Source organism: Mauremys reevesii, linkage group 4 (assembly GCF_016161935.1).
Source record: "Mauremys reevesii isolate NIE-2019 linkage group 4, ASM1616193v1, whole genome shotgun sequence".
Lineage (NCBI taxonomy): Eukaryota > Metazoa > Chordata > Testudines > Geoemydidae > Mauremys > Mauremys reevesii.
In genome coordinates, this window is record NC_052626.1 from 99,360,162 (window position 1) to 99,378,497 (window position 18,336).

At 43.3% G+C, this 18,336-nt stretch overlaps 1 protein-coding gene across 14 annotated transcripts in view; it reads left to right on the top strand.

The window, feature by feature from the left end:
• The window catches only part of DENND2B (DENN domain containing 2B), a 307,999-nt gene that overhangs the window by 144,958 nt on the left and 144,705 nt on the right, over positions 1-18,336 (top strand). For 11 of the 14 annotated variants that reach the window (XM_039538757.1, XM_039538759.1, XM_039538756.1 and 8 more), the window contains one exon: positions 1,315-1,419. In XM_039538757.1, the coding sequence (XP_039394691.1) occupies positions 1,340-1,419 (80 nt within the window). In that variant the 5' untranslated portion in view covers positions 1,315-1,339. Of the gene's footprint in view, positions 1-643; positions 746-1,314; positions 1,420-18,336 lie in introns of all 14 variants that reach the window. The other 3 variants (XM_039538758.1, XM_039538768.1, XM_039538764.1) reach the window with 1 other exon arrangement.

Consider the following 18,336-nt stretch of genomic DNA (forward strand, 5'->3'; position numbering starts at 1 on the left):
CTCTGCACAAGATTCTCACTGACATCAGTGGGATGGGGGCAGAATCAATCCCTCAGTAATGGGTTGTTTCTTTGCCAGTATGTGGAGATGTTGCAAAAGTCAACTCAGTCTGTGCAGTCCCCCTCTTTGGCTCTCGGGAGCATGACTGAACAGTTCAGCTTTTCTCTGGCATTCCTTTCTCACATACTTGTGGGACTTGCCGAACACAGAGTTACCAGTCACCATCTCTCCCTTGTTTACCACTGAGTTTTTTCCAGAATGTGTTTTTGCTCAGCAATTCCTGTGTTACACATCTAAGCCCCTTTGCAGTTGAGAAACAAGCTGATAGATGTATTTCTTGTTTGTATGTGTCTCATGGGGCTACATAAGCAAGGTCTTCTCCACACTGCCTGCCATCTCCACATGGACATTCCTACAGGATTCTGGTTATTCTTTGTGCCTCCTGGGTATAAAACAGAACAAACAAAATTTGTCTATTTTTAACAGCATTTGGAGGCTCTTTTACATCAGGCCAGCCATAAGGAATCTGTAAACTCAGGAATGTTAGATTTTGCTTGGATTGGAAATTCTAGAAATAATAATTGGATATGTATATTTTTCATTGTGATTAAAATTTAATTTATGGCTTTTGGTTTGTTCCCAGATCCCATCCCCCAGTACCGCTAGGCAGTAATTAGGAGTTATTGCCACCTTTCTGCAGAGCAGGAAGGCAAAAAACCTGATTCTGCCATCTTAGTATCTCAAGGTAACTTTACTTAAATAATCCCATTACTGCCAGGAGAGCTAGTCAGAACCATCCATTGATCTCTTCATGTAACCAACAGGCTTGAGCATGATTCCGTAATGTGCTTGTGGCTGTGATAAAAAATGGTGTAGTGTGGACACAAACTGTGTCAAGTTTCTTAGATTTTTTTTTAGAATATCCAGAATTTTAGTTTCAGCTTTATCATTTGCCAGTGTCACTCTCTGCAACTACTGACTTCTGTGCAAGCACTGTTGGACAGAGAGCTAAAGCCAATTAGTGAAATTTTGCAAAACCAACATCCATCTCCGTGCTAATAGGGATAGGCCAAAATCAGAGCCATATATCCAACCCCTACACACACATCACTTCAACTTTGGGACTGAAAAAATGGGATTCAGGTCTGAACCACAATTGGTCAGGGGATTTGGTTTTGCAGAATCATTATCTGACTGACCAGATTTTGCAAAATGAGAAGATGCTCTGGGTTTTGCCCACTGTTGACATGGTATCTTGGGAATATTATCTCTAGCACTTTGGAAAGCTTAATTGCTTGACTTGGTTTCTTGCAGGTATCCAAATCCAGAGAGAGCAGAAATGACCATGACGGCCAACAAGAATGCTAGTGCCACCAACAGAGCTGGAGGGAGTAAAGTGCCTCAGGATACTTTGGATCGGTAAGTCCACTGCAGACTGTGAAATTTAAACCAAACATTTCTGTGGATCATTTTGTATGTCTCAATATTTTGTCCCAGAAACTCTGGAAAAGGATGATTTAGTTTTGGAATTAAGTCTCATATTTCCAAAACTAGGAGAGCAGAAGAATATGTGCTAGGCAAGGAGTGGGCAAACTTTTTGGCCCAAGGGCCACATCTGGGTACAGAAATTGTATGGTGGGCCATGAATGCTCATGAAATTGGAGTTGGGGTGTGGAAGGGGGTTAGGGCTCTGGCTGAGGGTGCGGGCTCTGGGGTGGGGTGAGAAATGAGGCATTTAGGGTGCAGGAGGGGGCTCTGGGCTGGGGCAGGGAGGGGTGCAGGGGGGTGAGGGCTCTGGCTGGGGGTGCAGGCTCTGGGGTGGAGCTGGTGTAGGAGGGGTTTGGGATGTAGGAGGCTGGGACCAAGGGGTTCGGAGGGTGGGAGAGTGATCATGGATAGAGCAGGTGGCTGGGGCATGGGGGGTGGCTCAGGGGTGCAGACTCCAGGCAGCACTTACATCAAGCGGCTTCAGGAAGCAGCGGCATGTCCCGCGCTCCTCCTCCTACACGGAGGCATGGCCAGGTGTCTCTGCTGTGCGCTGCCCCATCTGCAGGCGACACAAGCTGAGGAGTGGAGCCAGCTACTGCTCCCTTGCAATGATATTCTCTCTGCCTCTGTGTTTATAGCTAGCAAGTGCAACATCCAAAACTGATGTTTTCATTTATGCTTTAAAGACAGCAAAGTTGATTTGATGCTAGTCTCCTTTTGAGAAGCGTTGCCAGGCGTATTGCTTTGTGATACAAATTGTTGTCAATCCTGTTCAGTTTAGATTGAGTCCCTTTATAGACCTTGTTTTGTTTTTTGTATTACAATAGCACCTTTGTACTAGGCATAGTACAAAGAAATAAGAAGGATATTCTCAGCCCTAGAAAGCTCTCAGGCTAGCACTTGAAGGCTTTAAATACATTTGTGTCCAAGGCTGCAGTAGAACTGGGGTGCTGGAGTGGATGTGGGTCTAAAAATAAATGTTCTGGTGAGGGAGGGTAGGGGAAGACCACATTGTTTTTGGTTGTTTGTATTGGGTTGGGGGTAGGGTTGCATTATTGTAGGTACTGTGCTGCAAACCCCTAGTGTAGATGTGCTACATCATTATAAGCCATGGCTTGCACCAGTGCATATCACCTGAAGGAAGCTGCACCAGTACAAATCACAGTTTATACTAGAGAAGTGTATTTATGCTTGATATTTGCAATGGTGTAATCAGTCTAGTGCCAACAGCCACCCCTTCCCTTCCCTCCCCCAGTGTAAATAAGGTCTGATTTAGATGGATCAAGCCAACATAAATACAGAATGATTTATCCAAAGCAGAATGGGTCCTTAGAGGTGACCATCGATAGCAGTGCATCTGCAGGCAGAGGTGGCTAATATTGAGGAATGATTTCAGAGAGATGGGGAATCGTGGGCTTTGGCTTTGATCCCAGCAGTGCGCTGTGTGTCAATTTGTAACTGATGTCCAGGCTTGGCATACCTGCCATTTTATTCTGAACTTCTCCAACCACAAGCAGAAAGGAAAAAATATAAATTCAGTTATGAAATTGTCAATGTGAAAACACTGGAATAAAAAACATGTACCGCTTTTTGCTTTAAAGGCAAAACTATTTCTAATGATGCCTTTGACTGTTTTGTTTTTAAACTATCTGGGTTTGTTCTCAGTTTTGTTGCTTTCTTAATTTGATGTATTTGTTTGTTTTGCTGGCTTCCTAGTCAGCCTTCTGTGTCATATCTTCTATTTCTCTATTTCAGCCATCTCCCACTCCTCTTCTCCTGGCTGTGCTGTTTGAGTCACGCCGATTGCATAATTTTTTCTGCTTTGGGTTAAATGGCCTCATCCTAAACAGGGGCGGCTTTAGCCATTTCGCCGCCCCAAGCATGGCAGCACGCCGCAGGGGGCGCTCTGCCGGTCACCGGTCCCGCGGCTGCGGTGGACCTCCCGCAGACGTGCCTGCAGGGGGTCCGCTGGTCCCGCGGCTCCGGTGGACCTCCCGCAGGCGTGCCGCCTCAAGCACGTGCTTGGCGGGCTGGGGCCTGGAGCCGCCCCTGATCCTAAATGGTTGAGAAGTAGTGCAGCGTGTGCAGCACAGGATTAAGAATCTGAGGTGAAATCCTCACCCCGTTGAAGTAAGTGGGAGTTTTGCCATTGATGTCAGTGGAGCTCCATCCCCATCTTTGTTGAAGACTTGCTTTGTGGCCTTGGCAAGCCTTTTAAGGGCTCTGTATCTTCATTATCCGATCCATAAAACGGGGATAATTGTATTTACTCAAACATTTTAAAGAGATTTTTTAATCTACAGATAAAACTATGATGTTATGAATCAAGTAATTTTATTTCTGCACCAGGTCTCTCATCTTGAGTTTTGTATTCTTTCCCGAGCCTCTCTTGATTTTTCACTGTACAGATTTACCTTTCCTCTTATTACGTTGATTCCCAATTATACTGGGCAACAGGCTAGTGGCATGTGTCACTTCATGTGGTGTATTGATGTCTTTCTGCTAGAGATGGACTGTATGTCTGTAGCTCAGTTAGGTTTCACCAGGAATGGACCTGACTGTCTGGTCCATTCCTGAATTTGCTAGTCCACAGCACTAGGCGCTCTCGGTGTCTCTTTTTCACAATATAGCAAATGAGCACAAAATAATATTGTTGGGTGGGGAGGGGGGAAAGAGAAGAGCTTCTGTCTTAATTAGAGATGGGCTTGAGTTTAGAGCCAGATTCTTACAGCCTCAAGATTAAGAGTTGTATATTAATGGTAATTATGATACTTGGCACTTATATAGCAGTTATCCATCCATCCATCCATCCATCCATCCATCTTATAGGCTGATTTGGTGTGTCAGTCTGAGGCCAATATAGAGACAGGCTGAGCTGGGAAGTTTGGAGCTAGACTTTACTGAACTTTGGATCTACAGTTCTGGTTCAAACCATTTCTAACCTTAATATTCTTTAGAAGTGTATGTCTGAGTTCTAAGTACATGTGACAGTAGGCGTTAAATGGCCTTTCTTTTCATAGTCTCCTCATCATCATATGTTTTGACTAAGGTTAAGTAATGTAGAATTTGTAGGTGCAAGCATGGGCATAAATCTAGAGCCAATCCTGAATCATAGTAATATGCCAAGTGAGACGCTTAATAGCTTGTTATGCTTAAATTCTGCATCCTTTACTTTGCCTTTCTGTAATCTGCCTGGATGACCTGACTTTGAGGCTGTGCAAGAGGATGCTATTTGAATCAACTGAGACATTTCTTCCTTTTTAATGTGACTTAAATCAACACATTAGGCGTTGCCATAATAAAAGTTTAGTTTAAGGCATGAGGTGATTTACTGTAAACATGCTAAATAACCCACTTAAACTGAGCAGTCGTTGTCTCCATTTAATATAGGATTTGATTAGAGATTTGCAAGCCCATAGTGCAGTATATGGTTTCTATACAATTTGCAGGGGTAGCATTTCATAACGTGCTGATAATGGCATGACAGAGGTGTAATTATCTCCCAGTAACCAATCATCTTCCTACTGGTCATAGGATTTGATGACAACTATTAGCTGAGTCTATCCCCCTGTGAGGGCAGAATATATCTTCTTGGACAGATCTCTCTTTTCTATCAATCAGACAGAGGTAGATCAATCAGATTTTGATCAATCAATATAATGTTCTTTTCTTTTAGAGCCTGGTAAATAATAATTAAACTCATGCAACCAGACAAAACTGTGTTTTCAGTAGTAATTGACTCAATGCTCAGAAATAGTAGAACAACAAAACCAGACAGTGGGAAAGAGACATATCAGCTAGCTACTCTTCCATGACTTGCAAACCAGGGCTGCCTGGGGGGCGGGGCGGAAAACTCTCATGGGGCCCGGGCCCTCGGAGCTTCTTCGCTCTGGATCTTTGGCAGTAATTCAGCGGCGGGGGTCCTTCCACCCCGGGACTCGCCGCTGAAGAGCTGGGTCTTCGGCGGTAATTTGGCGGTGGGGCCCCCACCAAATTACTGCCGAAGTGGGGGCCCCCTGCCGCCGAGGACCCCAGACCCCCTGAATCCTCTGGGCAGCCCTGTTGCAAACATGTCCATACTTAGCTAGTCCATATCCAAACAGAGGTATTGGTCTTAGTTATGCTTCTGTGATGAAGGAGCAAATATCAGAGCCAAATGACAAAAGCATTAAAAAAAAAAAGTTCTTGATTAAGCTGAGACATCACTATTGTGTCTGAACATTAATAAAACAAGAGATTGCCTCTGGAGCAATCTCCAAAACTCAGTTCTTGTTAAGCCAAAATAATCTTCCTTCAAAATAGGTGTATAGCATGTATCCCTCTTTCAGAAAGTAAGAGAACCCCCCCCCCCCGTACATGTTAATGAGCCCAGTAGAAATGCCTTAGTATTTTGAATAAAAGATTATACCATATGAGGCCCAGCCAGAGGAATGGAAATCTCTTCTCTCTAGGCATTGAGATCTCTAAAATAAAAGAATGTGCAAAGGTACAGAGTCTGAGCTAATGAGTGCACCAGCCACCTTGCTATCTTGTGTCAAGGTACCAGATACAATAATTTAAACTTCGGAGTTATCCTGGAAAACTACTGATAAAGGGTTGCATCCCTCAGGTTATTTTGCTCCAGGAGCAAATCCGTCTGTGTAAGGAGGGGAAAGTGCTGCTTCTATTAAAGAAATGCTTGTGCAGTCATGTGCCTTGACATGGGTACATCCAAGTTTAGTCAACCCATGGTCCATCTTTATCTTATACCTAAGCTTTACTATCAGGTAACTCATGCAGGTGACTTCCCATCTGCCTAGATTGGAGGTGAAATGGTTTTGTGGTCGAAGCAAGGGAGGTCTGGTTTTCTGTTCCAGGGTTGGCCATGAGTTAACTATGTCACTGTGGAAGAGTCGCACGGGCTCTCACTGGTATATTAAGCACTTTGGGCTAGGATTGTATGTTTGTTATATGCTTGCACAGTTTAACACAATGCAGATAATAACCATAATAAAATGGGAATCAAGATATTTACTTACCTCATGTCAGTTATGAGGTTGAATTTAAATTCAGTAACATTTATAAATGCCTTGAGATCCCTGCCTGGATGGAAGGTGTTTTATGGCTGTAGTTAAGGCACTGGACTGGAATTCAGAAGATCTGGGGTCGACTCCTAGTTCTGCCATGGCTCCCTGAGTGACTTTGGGCAAGTCACTGAGGGTTTGTCTACATGAACACCTAGTTTGTGGCATGCTGGGGTGTAAGTCTACCTGGCACTTGTGTGCCACGTGCTAGGTGTCCGTTTTGGGACCCTGCTGCCTCACACTGAACCTTCCATCATGTGCTTTGATCTGCCCTGCTTTGAAACAGGAATATACTGAAGCACGTCATGGTGTATGGCAGCGGGGTCCACACGGACAGTTAGAATCATAGAACCATTGGGTTAGAAGGGACTGAAAGGGTCATCTAGTTTAACCTCGGTCCAAGATTCTGGATTTGTTGTGTCTAAACCAGGAGTAGGTAACCTATGGCATGCGTGCTGAAGGCGGCACATGAGCTGATTTTCAGTGGCACTCACACTGCCCAGGTCCTGGCCACCGGTCTGGGGGGCTCTGCATTTTAATTTAATTTTAAATGGAGCTTCTTAAACATTTTTTAAAAATTGTTTACTTTACATACAACAATAGTTTAGTTATATATTATAGACTTATAGAAAGAGACCTTCTAAAAACGTTAAAATGTATTACTGGCTCACGAAACCTGAAATTAGAGTGAATAAATGAAGACTCGGCACACCACTTCTGAAAGGTTACCGACCTCTGGTCTAAACCACTCAAGACAGGTGGCAATCCAGCCTCTTTTTGAAAACCTGGTGAAGGAGCTTCCACGAATTTCCTAGGCAGTTTGTGTTAGTGTGCAGCAGGCTAGGGCAGGGTAGATTTACAACCCAGTTTGCTGCAGAGTAAGTGTTCAGATAGACATGCCCTTAGTCTCTCTGAGTCCCAGTACCCTATCTGTAAGATGATTATGATAATAGTTCCTTTCTCCCAGCTGTGTCTGTATGGTCTACTTAGTTCGTAAGCTCTTCAAGGTATGGACTGTCTCTTATTATGTGTCTGTACCATGCCTAGGACAATGAGGTTTTGGTCTTGTTTGCAGCTTCTAGGCACTGGTGTAATACAAATATATATGTAATAGTTATTGCCACAGTGGCACAGTAGTTAACTTTCTCCTGTATTTGTGGTTGGCTTAAGTATTTGGATAGTATTGCTGGGCATAGTTTAAAAGCTGCTTCCTTCCATCTCAGAGGTGGCCGTATATTAAAGAGGGGTGAAATGATCTATTTATAGTTTGTAAAGTTTTTTGAATGATTTGGGACCTCTGGATGGAAAGCTCTCCATAATATTTTAGTTATTAATATTATGGTCAAGTAAAATGTTCTTTGAACATGTCTGGAAATCTCATTGCAGATGCAATATGGATGCATACTTAATACAAGGCAAGATCTTTCCTGGGCTGTAAGCAAGCTAACCCAATGTACATTGGAGGGAGGATCCTGACATATTTTGAATTGCTTGGAATGTAGCTATGTGCCAAAATAGCATACCAACATAGAGTAAAGAACATTACAATTAAGATTTTGGATTTCTGTAGGTACAGTACATATAGGTATAGATATAGATATGTGCTGAGTGAATGCAGGAATTCATTGTGTGTGATGTTTTTCTCAGGCTGTTGGGGAGCCTTACAAATGAGTAGCTAGCTTAACAGTTCCTGGACTCCTACACGCACTGTTGTGTGAGTTGTGCTTTTCAGTGATCTTTGGTCCTGGTGACTTGAGGTTTCAACTAGATCAGGTGAGTGAAAAGCTCAAGGTTGAGGCAAAGAGCTCAATCCTCAACAGCGCTGAGTGTAAAGCCACCTTTCTCTTCCCCCACTTTGGGTAGCCAATGTCTAAACCAGCCAGGGGTGAAAGCAACTTAAGGGACTTACCAGTATGCAGGGCGGCCGGGGTCCTGAGCGAGGTGGCGGGGAGGGCTCAACTGGAAGGGGCGAGGCCTCTGGCGGAAGGAGCAGGGCTGGGGCCAGACTCCCCCAGCCAGCCCTTCAGCATAGCCCGGTGGTGATCTAAAGGGCCCCAGGGCTCCCAGCTAGCACTACCCCGGGGCTCTGCCAGCGATTTAAAGGGCCAGCGCCCCAGGGCTGCGGCAGTGATTTAAAGGGCTGGCTGGGGCTCTGGCTGCTGGCATGGTAGCGGCGGTGGCTGGGAGCCCCGGGTCCTTTAAATTGCCACCAGAGTCCCAGGGGTCCCGGCTGCCGCCAGTATGGTCAACTGTGTACCAGCTCTTACTGGTACACCATACCGGACCATCCCAGCTTACTTTCACCTCTGAAACCAGCTCAGGCTTCTATGTTATACTGGCTGTAGTAGCCCCATTGGGACTGCTGCATCATGCCCACTCCTGACATGCCCCTCCCACCCTGACATGCTTGCTACCTAGAAAAGAGGGAGCAGGTGGCATCTGTCCAGGATCACCAGCTTCCCCTCTTCTTTAAGACACTTTCCAGCTGCTTTGTGTAGTTGAGGCAGTGCCAAGCAATTGGATCTGGGACTGAGGAATGCGCCCAAGTGATCTGACAGGAGAATCTATCAGGCCAAAAATATTCACCTACTTCGTGGAATACCACTGAGAACCCTTAAGTTATTATCCATGAGTTTGTGATCCAAAGCCCATGGAAAGCATGTATCTCTTACTTTGAGGCTAGGGCTTTTACATTTTGTCAAAGAAACTGAAAGTTAAATTCAGCTATACCCTTGGACAAATAGTGGTTTAATAAAAATCTGCTGAGGGTAAGCAATATGTCAAGTTATTGAAACCACTATGAGATTTGGCTCTTTTTTTAGGCACTGAGGTTTAGAAAACAGTATAAATAAGCTTCAGCCAAAATGTTATAGAAATTGAATAACTGACTTGAGAGCCATTAGTAAGTATTCTATTTCATTAAAAGCAGAGGCAATATGAACTATGCATCTGACAAGATTTCAGAAGGTTAGTTCCCAGCAATGCAAAGTTCCTTCAGATTCAGAAAAGTGTAGAGATCTCTGTTATTGCGTGAAATGGAAGTTTACATTGGATATGGGACCCCAGAGTTTGCCACTCTGATTTGTACAGCCCGGGGCGGATACAAAATTTGTATCCACACCCAATTCGTGATCCACAACCATGTCCTCAGATATAAAGTGGATATCCGCATATTTGCAAGACTCTGCTGATTTGTGCTGTGGATGTTGACAGGGCAGAGTTTATGGAGTTGCCAAGGAATGGAAACATCCCAACTCTGTTAGAGATGGGATTACATGAAAACACTGATCCAAATGCTGCCTTTGGACTTTGGGAAAGTTTGGATCTGGATCTGAATTCCACAGCTGGCCCTCGTGGCTCTAATGCAGAGTGTCTCAACCTTTCCAGACTACTGTACCCTCTTTCAGGAGTCTGATTTGTCTTGTGTACTCCTAAATTACAACTCACTTTAAAATGAATTGCTTACAAAATCAGACATAAAAATACAAAATGTCAGAGCACATTATCACTGAAAAATTTCCGGCTTTCTCATTTTTACCATATAGTTATAAAACAAATCAATTGGAATATAAATATTGTACTTGCATGTCAGTGTATAGTATGTAAAGCAGTATAAACAAGTCGTTTGTATGAAATTTTTGTTTGTACTGTGCTAGTGGTTTTTATGTAGCCGGTTGTAAAACTAGCCAAATGTCTAGATGAATTGATGTATCCCGTGGAAGACCTCTGCGTATCCCCAGGAGTACACATACCCCTGGCTGAGAACTACAGCTATAATGGGCCTTTGACAGGGTACTGGTTCCCAGTGAATGAGGGGTTAACTCCAGTTCAGCTCCCCTTTGCCCCTGTGCATGTGCTCAGAGAAAGGTATGATTGCTTGGGAGAGGGGGGTGTGTGTGTGTGTGTGTTGTTTAGTTTCTGGCTATGGTAAATTATTTCACATTCTTGTTATAAATACTTATCTCAGGAAAAGACCTAGCTGACTGTAAATCAGGGGTCGGCAACCTTTCAGAAGTGGTGTGCCAAGTCTCCATTTATTCACTCTCATTTAAGGTTTCGTGTGCCAATAATACATTTTTAACGTTTTTAGAAGGTCTCTTTCTATAAGTCTAGAATATATAACTAGAAAACATTATTTACTAGAAAACAAAATTTACTTACATTGTTGTATGTTAAGTAAATAAGGTTTTTAAAATGTTTAAGAAGCTTCATTTAAAATTAAATTAAAATGGAGAGCCCCCCAGACCGGTGGCCAGGACCCAGTCAGTGTGAGTGCCACTGAAAATCAGCTCGTGTGCCACCTTTGGCTTGCGTGCCATAGGTTGCCTACCCTTGCTGTAAATGAACTCTTTTTTCAGACAAATCTTCCATTGAAGTCAATAGGAGTTTTGTCACTGTTAGGAATTCAGGACTAATCCTGAATATCTCATTTTTGAACGCACACAACTTTTTACGAATGAAATCAGAAAGGAGTTTTGATTGCATTTTGTTTCACATGGTTTATAAAGCAAGAAGTTTTCATTATTATTTTGCTCTCCAGCTAATGTGTGTGTGAATATATGCAAGCAAATTATTTCTCAGTCTAATTTCAGAGGCACTTGGAATGCTTTTCACAGCCTTTAGACACAGCAACTAGCGTGCCAGAATTAAAGTAATCTCTCTTTTTTTTTTCTTTCTATATTTCTGCAGTACTGATGTTTGTTAAATTCAATGAAGAGATAATAATGAGGAAAAGAAACTGTGGATTAATAAAGCCGGCTTGAGAGATTGTCATAGTGGACAGATTACACTATGAGCGATGTTTGCCATGGAACTCACACTACGTTTCCAGAATAGAGAGAGCTTAGAGCAGGGGTTCTCAAACTGCATTGCATCGTGATCCCCTTCTGACAACAAAAATTACTACTTGACCCCAGGAGGGGGGACTGAAGCCTGAGCCTGCCCAAGCCCCATCGCACTAGGGGAGTGGGGGCAGACAAAGCTAAAGCCTGAGCCCCACCACCCTGAGCGGGGAAGAGGGGAAAAGCCCAAGGGCTTCAGCCCCAGGCAGGGGGCCTGCAACCTGGGTCCTTCTGCCCCAGCTTTGGCTTCCGCCCTGTGTGGTGGGGCTCAGGCTTCGGCCCTGGGCCCCAGCCAATCTAACGCCGGCCCTGGTAAAACTGATTGTAACCCACTTTGGGGTCCCAACCCATAGTTTGAGAACCGCTGGCTTAGACTAGTATTGCACTACAATATTTACTGCATTGAATAATCATGTTTTATTATTGATGATGACCTTTTTTTGCATTATTGTTCCAAAAAGGATAGTGTTAAAGATTGAACTAATCTGCTATTTTTTCAATAAAATATTAGCTCAGTATGAATTTGGAAATGTTTATTTTGCCTACTGTGCAACGTCAGGGAGACTGAAGTAATAATGATGAGCAAGATAACAATGTTAAATAAAAATAAGGTATATCTCCATATATTACTATCTCACAGAAGTGGAAGGGACCCTGAAAGGTCATCAAGTCCAGCCCCCCGCCTTCACTAGCAGGACCAAGTACTGATTTTGCCCCAGATCCCTAAGTGGCTCCCTCAAGGATTGAACTCACTACCCTGGGTTTAGCATATACTTGTTGCTGGTAAAGAGTGCTTGCTTGACCTATCTGGGGAATGAAGCCCAGAATAGGAATAGCACAAGTGGTAACCAGCAAAGTGCTTTCACATTACCCGACCAGTGTGTTTCAAACCTGTGCTGGAAGAGCTCATTTTCTAGGAAGAAAATCTTGTCTCCATGGTCCTTTCAAATCTTGGCCTTTGCAGTGAGACTGCCACCAAGAATGCCAGTCATGACCATTTGTAATGTTGTCTTTTATTGTATGGACATCTGTCCATTAGGAGCTAGTCTGAGACCACTAAGTCTTTACAATGAGCCACTGAAAAGCCGTCACCAAAGGAGAATGATTTCCATTTACTTCCTATTTTGACCTGGGTTTGAACTAGTGATTTAGAAGGAAAGACTGTGTGTTCTTTTACCATTTCCCTGAGCTATTCAGTTCCCCTTAGGAGAAATTTTCACCTTAGTGTAACAGCAAATTCAAATAGACACAATAAACATTGATACAGAATGAAACCCAAAGAAAGATTTTGAAAATAAATTTTTTAAAATGAGTGAAAATTAATAGTGTGTGTTTCTGCAGTGGCAGTGTCAGAACGAAGTAGTCTGTCTAGACACTTGTGGAGAAAGAAATGAACTGGCTTGTGACTCTTAAGTTTCCTTCAGTGACTTTATCAGATGGACCATCAATAGCCATTTAGTATTAGCCGTGTGTCCTGATTCACTCTCCATACAGAGTGACATCCCTATGTTGGTGCTTGAAAAGCATATTCCGCTGTTGAAGTAGCCATTAAGTAATTTTATGCAGGAGGAAAACTGAAATGAGAGCTAATACAATACACATGTTGAGCAGTCTCCATTATTAACAGTGTGCTCGTGTAGTATTTTTTTCATAATTAGGTTAGTCAGTCCTACATACCCTGTCTAGGAGCAGTTTTTGCGCAAGAAAACATTTTGATGTGATATGCAGCATACCAATTACAGAGATACATCAGAGCGCAGAAAGGACACTAACAATGTGTGTATCATCTTGAAATTATGTCATTATTGACTCAAAGCCAAGGACTCATGTTATGCGAAATTCAAAATATTTCTGGTTCATCCATCTTTTATCTGTTTGGAGCATACATTCTCAGCTTCTTCAAGGTCTCCAACATGACTCACATGTCATTCACTAAGGCTGTTCGTATCTTGGCTAACCCATGCACCCTGTTTAGCTGTAGAACTACAACTGAAGCTATGTCTTGAAATGGGATGTGTCAGTACCACTAACAAAGACAGTAAAGAGTAGCAGCCATGTTAGTCTGTATCTGCAAAAAGAACAGGAGTACTTGTGGCACCTTAGAGACTTATGCTCAAATAAATTTGTTAGTCTCTAAGGTGCAACAAAAACTCCTGTTCTTTTTAAAGATAGCAAAGGCAATGGGCACTCAACACTTTGAAGAAGGTGCTGGCACATTGCAGGATTGAGTCCTGTGCCAGCACTGATATCTCCCGTTGCTGTAAGAGATACAAGAGTGCTGCCATTGAGAATTTGTTCGTTTATGGGAGTCCAAATGTGAAGATTTGGGTGCATCATGTTAGGCTCCTAAATCCACATGTAGGTTTCTGTAGTAAATGGTCTTATTGTCAGAAGTGTTGAGAACATACAAATCTCACTGAAGTCAATAAGAGCTGCAGTGCTCAGCCCCAGTTTTGAAAATCAGAACCCTTATTTTTTGAGCCTATCTAGTTTTAGGAGCCGGATTTTAGGCAGCCAGGTTTGAAAATCTTGTCCATAGTGCCTGAATTGTACTATATGCTGTAATAAAGCAAGCCTGAGGAGAGTTTCAGTTAGAATACAGGAATGATTTAGTTAAGTTAATGATGCTCTTAGTCTAATTTATTAACATTGATATGATGTGATCCTTGAGCCATTTAAAAAAATATTTTGGCAGTGAAGTAAAGGCATTATTTAGTAAGGTTAATGTATTAATGGTGCTCTTTAACCAGAATTAATCTCTGGTGGTATAGAAGCTATAGAAAAAACTGGAATCAAGTTAAGAGGCATAATTACTTTTGTTCTCTCCTTCTTTTTAAAAAGGAAATCATGGAAATTGCAAGACATAACAACTTTGCTGATTCCACCCATCCACAAAACTGTGGCTGTATTATGAAAATACCTTTATGTTGAGCAGTGGACTAGAGCTAATGAGTAAACAGGGTAGTTCCAGTTTTGGATTTATAGAATGAGCTGTTTTATGTCAGACTTTCTAGACACAACCGTGTGCAGCAGCCCTTACAAATGGGCTTTTCCATCTGCTAGGACATTTGGGAACATAATATAGACCTGAGCACTACTGGTTCAAGGTGCCTCTTGGGAAAGACCTGCTAGACATTTCTGGGCCTGATCCTCCATGGCACGTGTCAGTATGCCTCAGCTGAAGCCCATATAGTAAGGGCCTAGTGTAATGAAGTGGAAGATCGGGCCCTCTGTCTCCTAAGACAGTATAATGGCATTCTATATCTCAGTTTTTCTCACAAGGCAGCATCTAGTTTTGTATGAGGGAATAATAAAGCACAGATTGGGATTTATGTTAATAATGCAGTGTTTGAGTGTAAACCGATGGGGGTCTGTTTTTATATTTTTGTACTGTCATGTGCTTGAAGGTATCAATATATGAACATTCAAACTTGATGGAGGCATTAAATCAGCTAAGGAATGCTGTGGTATTTGCTATATGTTGCTACTCCCAGCTTAAACCAGTTTCTTGTCCTATAAATCAGCTAAGTTTGCCCTGAGAAAGGGGTGGGCCATAAACTGCGCCACCCCAGGCATAGCCCCAATAGGCATTGTGACTCAGAGACACCCCTCTGAGGCACGGTTTCTTTCCCTCTGGCTCCAGAGTTGGGAGTAGTAAATTTAGGCTGGACAATACCAGGCTGGCTTAGCTGCTCTAGCTAAGGGGTGGTGGGGGGAGGTTTCTTACTCTCCTGCACAGGTGGAATCCAAGCCACAATCTAGCTCCAGGATACCAGTACAAAACTACTGATATGTTTCTTAGTCAAGAATTGACTAGAAGTCACACTGAATAAGGTGTTCAGTTTGGAGGCAATGCTTTTTATACAGATACTTCTACAGGTATTGGTTTAACAGCTGCATGTGCTAAAAAGGCAGCTCATGTAATAATCTTGTACTTCTCACTGAAATAATGGCAGAAGCACTAGGAAAATCGCTCCTGTACAATAACATAATCATCTCTGTTCCACACTGCAGCAATTTCCCAGGCGCTGGCAGATGACTGGATTATTGCAGTAGCTGAGCAGGTTTAACCTTTTCTCTGTGCAATTTCGTGGATGTTTCCTTCCTGAAGACAAAATGCATTGACACTTGTCTACTAATGCTTTAGCTGCTAGAGGAAGGCATGTATCTGAAATGTTGTTTGCTTTGCTGATTGGTGTAAGATTGATGTGATGGGAAAGCAGAGTACTTACAATATTTAAGTAGGGAGAAAGTGAGGTCACTGGTTAATCCTCTTTTTCTATCACAGCCTGGAAATGCCAGGCTGACTCACCTGTTTTTCTGTATAAAGGGACCTTCCCAGGGAAGCAGCTGTTCCTCAGTGGGGAAAGTGGGGCAGTAGGGAGAGCTTAACTGGTGCAGCAACTTTCAGACACAACATAGGAACAAGCTCACTCTCCATTTCAGAGCATTTGAAATTGCTGTCTCCATTTGCTGCCAGTCTGGAAAACTGATGATGATGATGATGATAAAGGAAAACTAAAAGCTGACAGTGGTAAATTAGGCAGCTGGCAGACACATTGCATCGTTTCCAAGCCTTGGTGAAGATAAAAGCATTTTCTTGTGGATGCTTAGCTGCTCAGGGAGTCATCCTCTGTTTCTCTCTAGCCAGTACCTTCAGCCATGTGGATCTTAAGGAATATGTTCAGTCCAGTGATCTTGTCCAATACTGGAGTGTGTTATCTAGTGGGCTCAATACAGCTTTACTTTTCAGAAGCAAATCAGTGATTTTGTTGGCAATGGATAGTAAAGCTGCTTCACGTCACGAAGTTCCAGGAAAGAATTTTAAACTGGTTGCTCCTGCCCTGCAACTTTGAAGAAGCAGTCCACATCCATTCCCCGGTGATGGCTGGTAACTTTCAGATAACCTTAACTTTGCCACTGAATGCACTGGAAGTCAATCTGTCAGATTCAATGGTAGGACTTTCTGTTTATCTTGTTCCTGTTAATCATTAATGTCAAGTTCTTCCCTTCATACATACAAAGGGGACAGAGATTTGACAGACACAGATAGAGCATGTTCCATTTGTTGCTTGAGAAGTGGAGAAGTAGGATTCCATAAATAGCAGGATGCACCAATCCAAGGGGGTGAAATCCCTGCTTGTTTTTATTTCTCATCGTACGAGTTGATTGATTAGAACTTCCAACTAAGTTTTGAAACTGTAAGACCAGCTAAGGGCAAAGTGCGTGACAGTGGCATTTAAAATGTGTGACAAAGATGTCAGATGAGGAAGAGAAATAGAATAGAACAGGGGTAGGCAACCTCTGGCATGCGTGCCCAAGGCGGCACACAAGCTGATTTTCAGTGGCACTCACACTGCCCAGGTCCTGGTCACTGCTCCGCGGGGCTCTGCATTTTAATTTAATTTTAAATGAAGCTTCTTAAACATTTTTAAAACCTTATTTACTTTACATACAACAATAGTTTAGTTATATATTATAGACTTATAGAAAGAGACCTTCTAAAAATGTTAAAATGTATTACTGGCATGCGAAACCTTAAATCAGAGTGAATAAATGAAGACTTGGCACACCACTTCTGAAAGGTTGCCGACCGCTGGAATAGAAGGAAAAGAAGCTTGAAATTCTGTAGGACCGATTTATTTAAATAGTGTATTCTATAGCCAGGGCTGTCCCTAGGGGGGTGCAGGGCCACAAATCAGCCTGTATGGACCCCCATTAACATTTTTTTATACAGGTGAAATCTGGTGTCGGGAGGGGACACCAGTGCTGGGGGTCAAGGGATGATGGAGAGTCACAGGGTGGCACCTGTGCTAGAGGCAAGTGGCCCCCTGTTTGGGGGGGGTCCCTGAAAAGGTGGGATGCAATGGATGGGGTCAGCCTGGCATTGGCATGTTCCGGTGGGCGAGCAAGAAAAAGAAATGCAATGTGGCTTCCCGCTGGTGAGTGTGGGCCCAACCCCTGCTGCCAGCGCCAGGTCCCCTGTTAACCTCCTGGGACGGCCTGGCCCCCCCAACTCCAACCCCCAGGTCCCCCTGGCCCTCCAGGCACTCTAACCCCAATCTCCGTGGGCCGGCCTAGAACCCCCTGCACGACACATGCACACTGAAGCACAGGGCCCTCCAGAGCGTGGGTCCCAGAGCGGTCGCCCCGATTCGCCATGCTGTCTATAATCAGGTTCATAGTTCAGCCTGCCTGGTGTCCGTAATCTACACTAGTATGCTGGAAGATAATACCAGAGCTGAGCTGATCAGAGGTACAGAGTGGAACAATAATTTTAAAAGTTGACATGCTGCTCATTATGTGCAATACATGGGATCTGTGTGGGGCTACAACCCGCCAGAAACCTGTATGTAGGCATTAGTGGGCACTGTTCATAGCCTGAGAAAGCAAGGTCTGTTAGCAAAGACTTTTATCCCCTTCATACCCACAGCTGACCTCCAGAATTAAATGGGAGTATATACTCTCTACCAGTGTAAACCCTGCACTCCAGTATGCCCCTGGAGATATGATTCCGATCAAAAGGAGGGATGTCATCTATGATTCTGTACAACGGAGAGGTATTCTTTTGACTCATCTGAGCTAAAGTCAGCTCTGGTGGAAGCAGGTGCTAATCCACTTCCTTAGAGAGGTGATGTACTCATGCTAGGGTGCCGTTTGGCTCAACAGTGACTTAGTTCTCTATTCTAACAGTGCTGGAATGGAAGCCCAGCGTTAAATACTCTGCTGCTTCCAAGCTTTTCTGTGCTGCGTTGGCTCTGGTGCCCATTTTTTAAAGTGTTCTAAGAGATTCACATTCTGGGGTAGAAGATAGCTTGGATCTCTATCATTCGGATAGACATTGAATGACTAGCAGGAGTTTCTGGGTCTGTGTTTAAATATACAGCAATATTGTGATCTAAACTCTGAGGTTGTGAGAAGTGTAATTTAAAGCCAGAATTTGG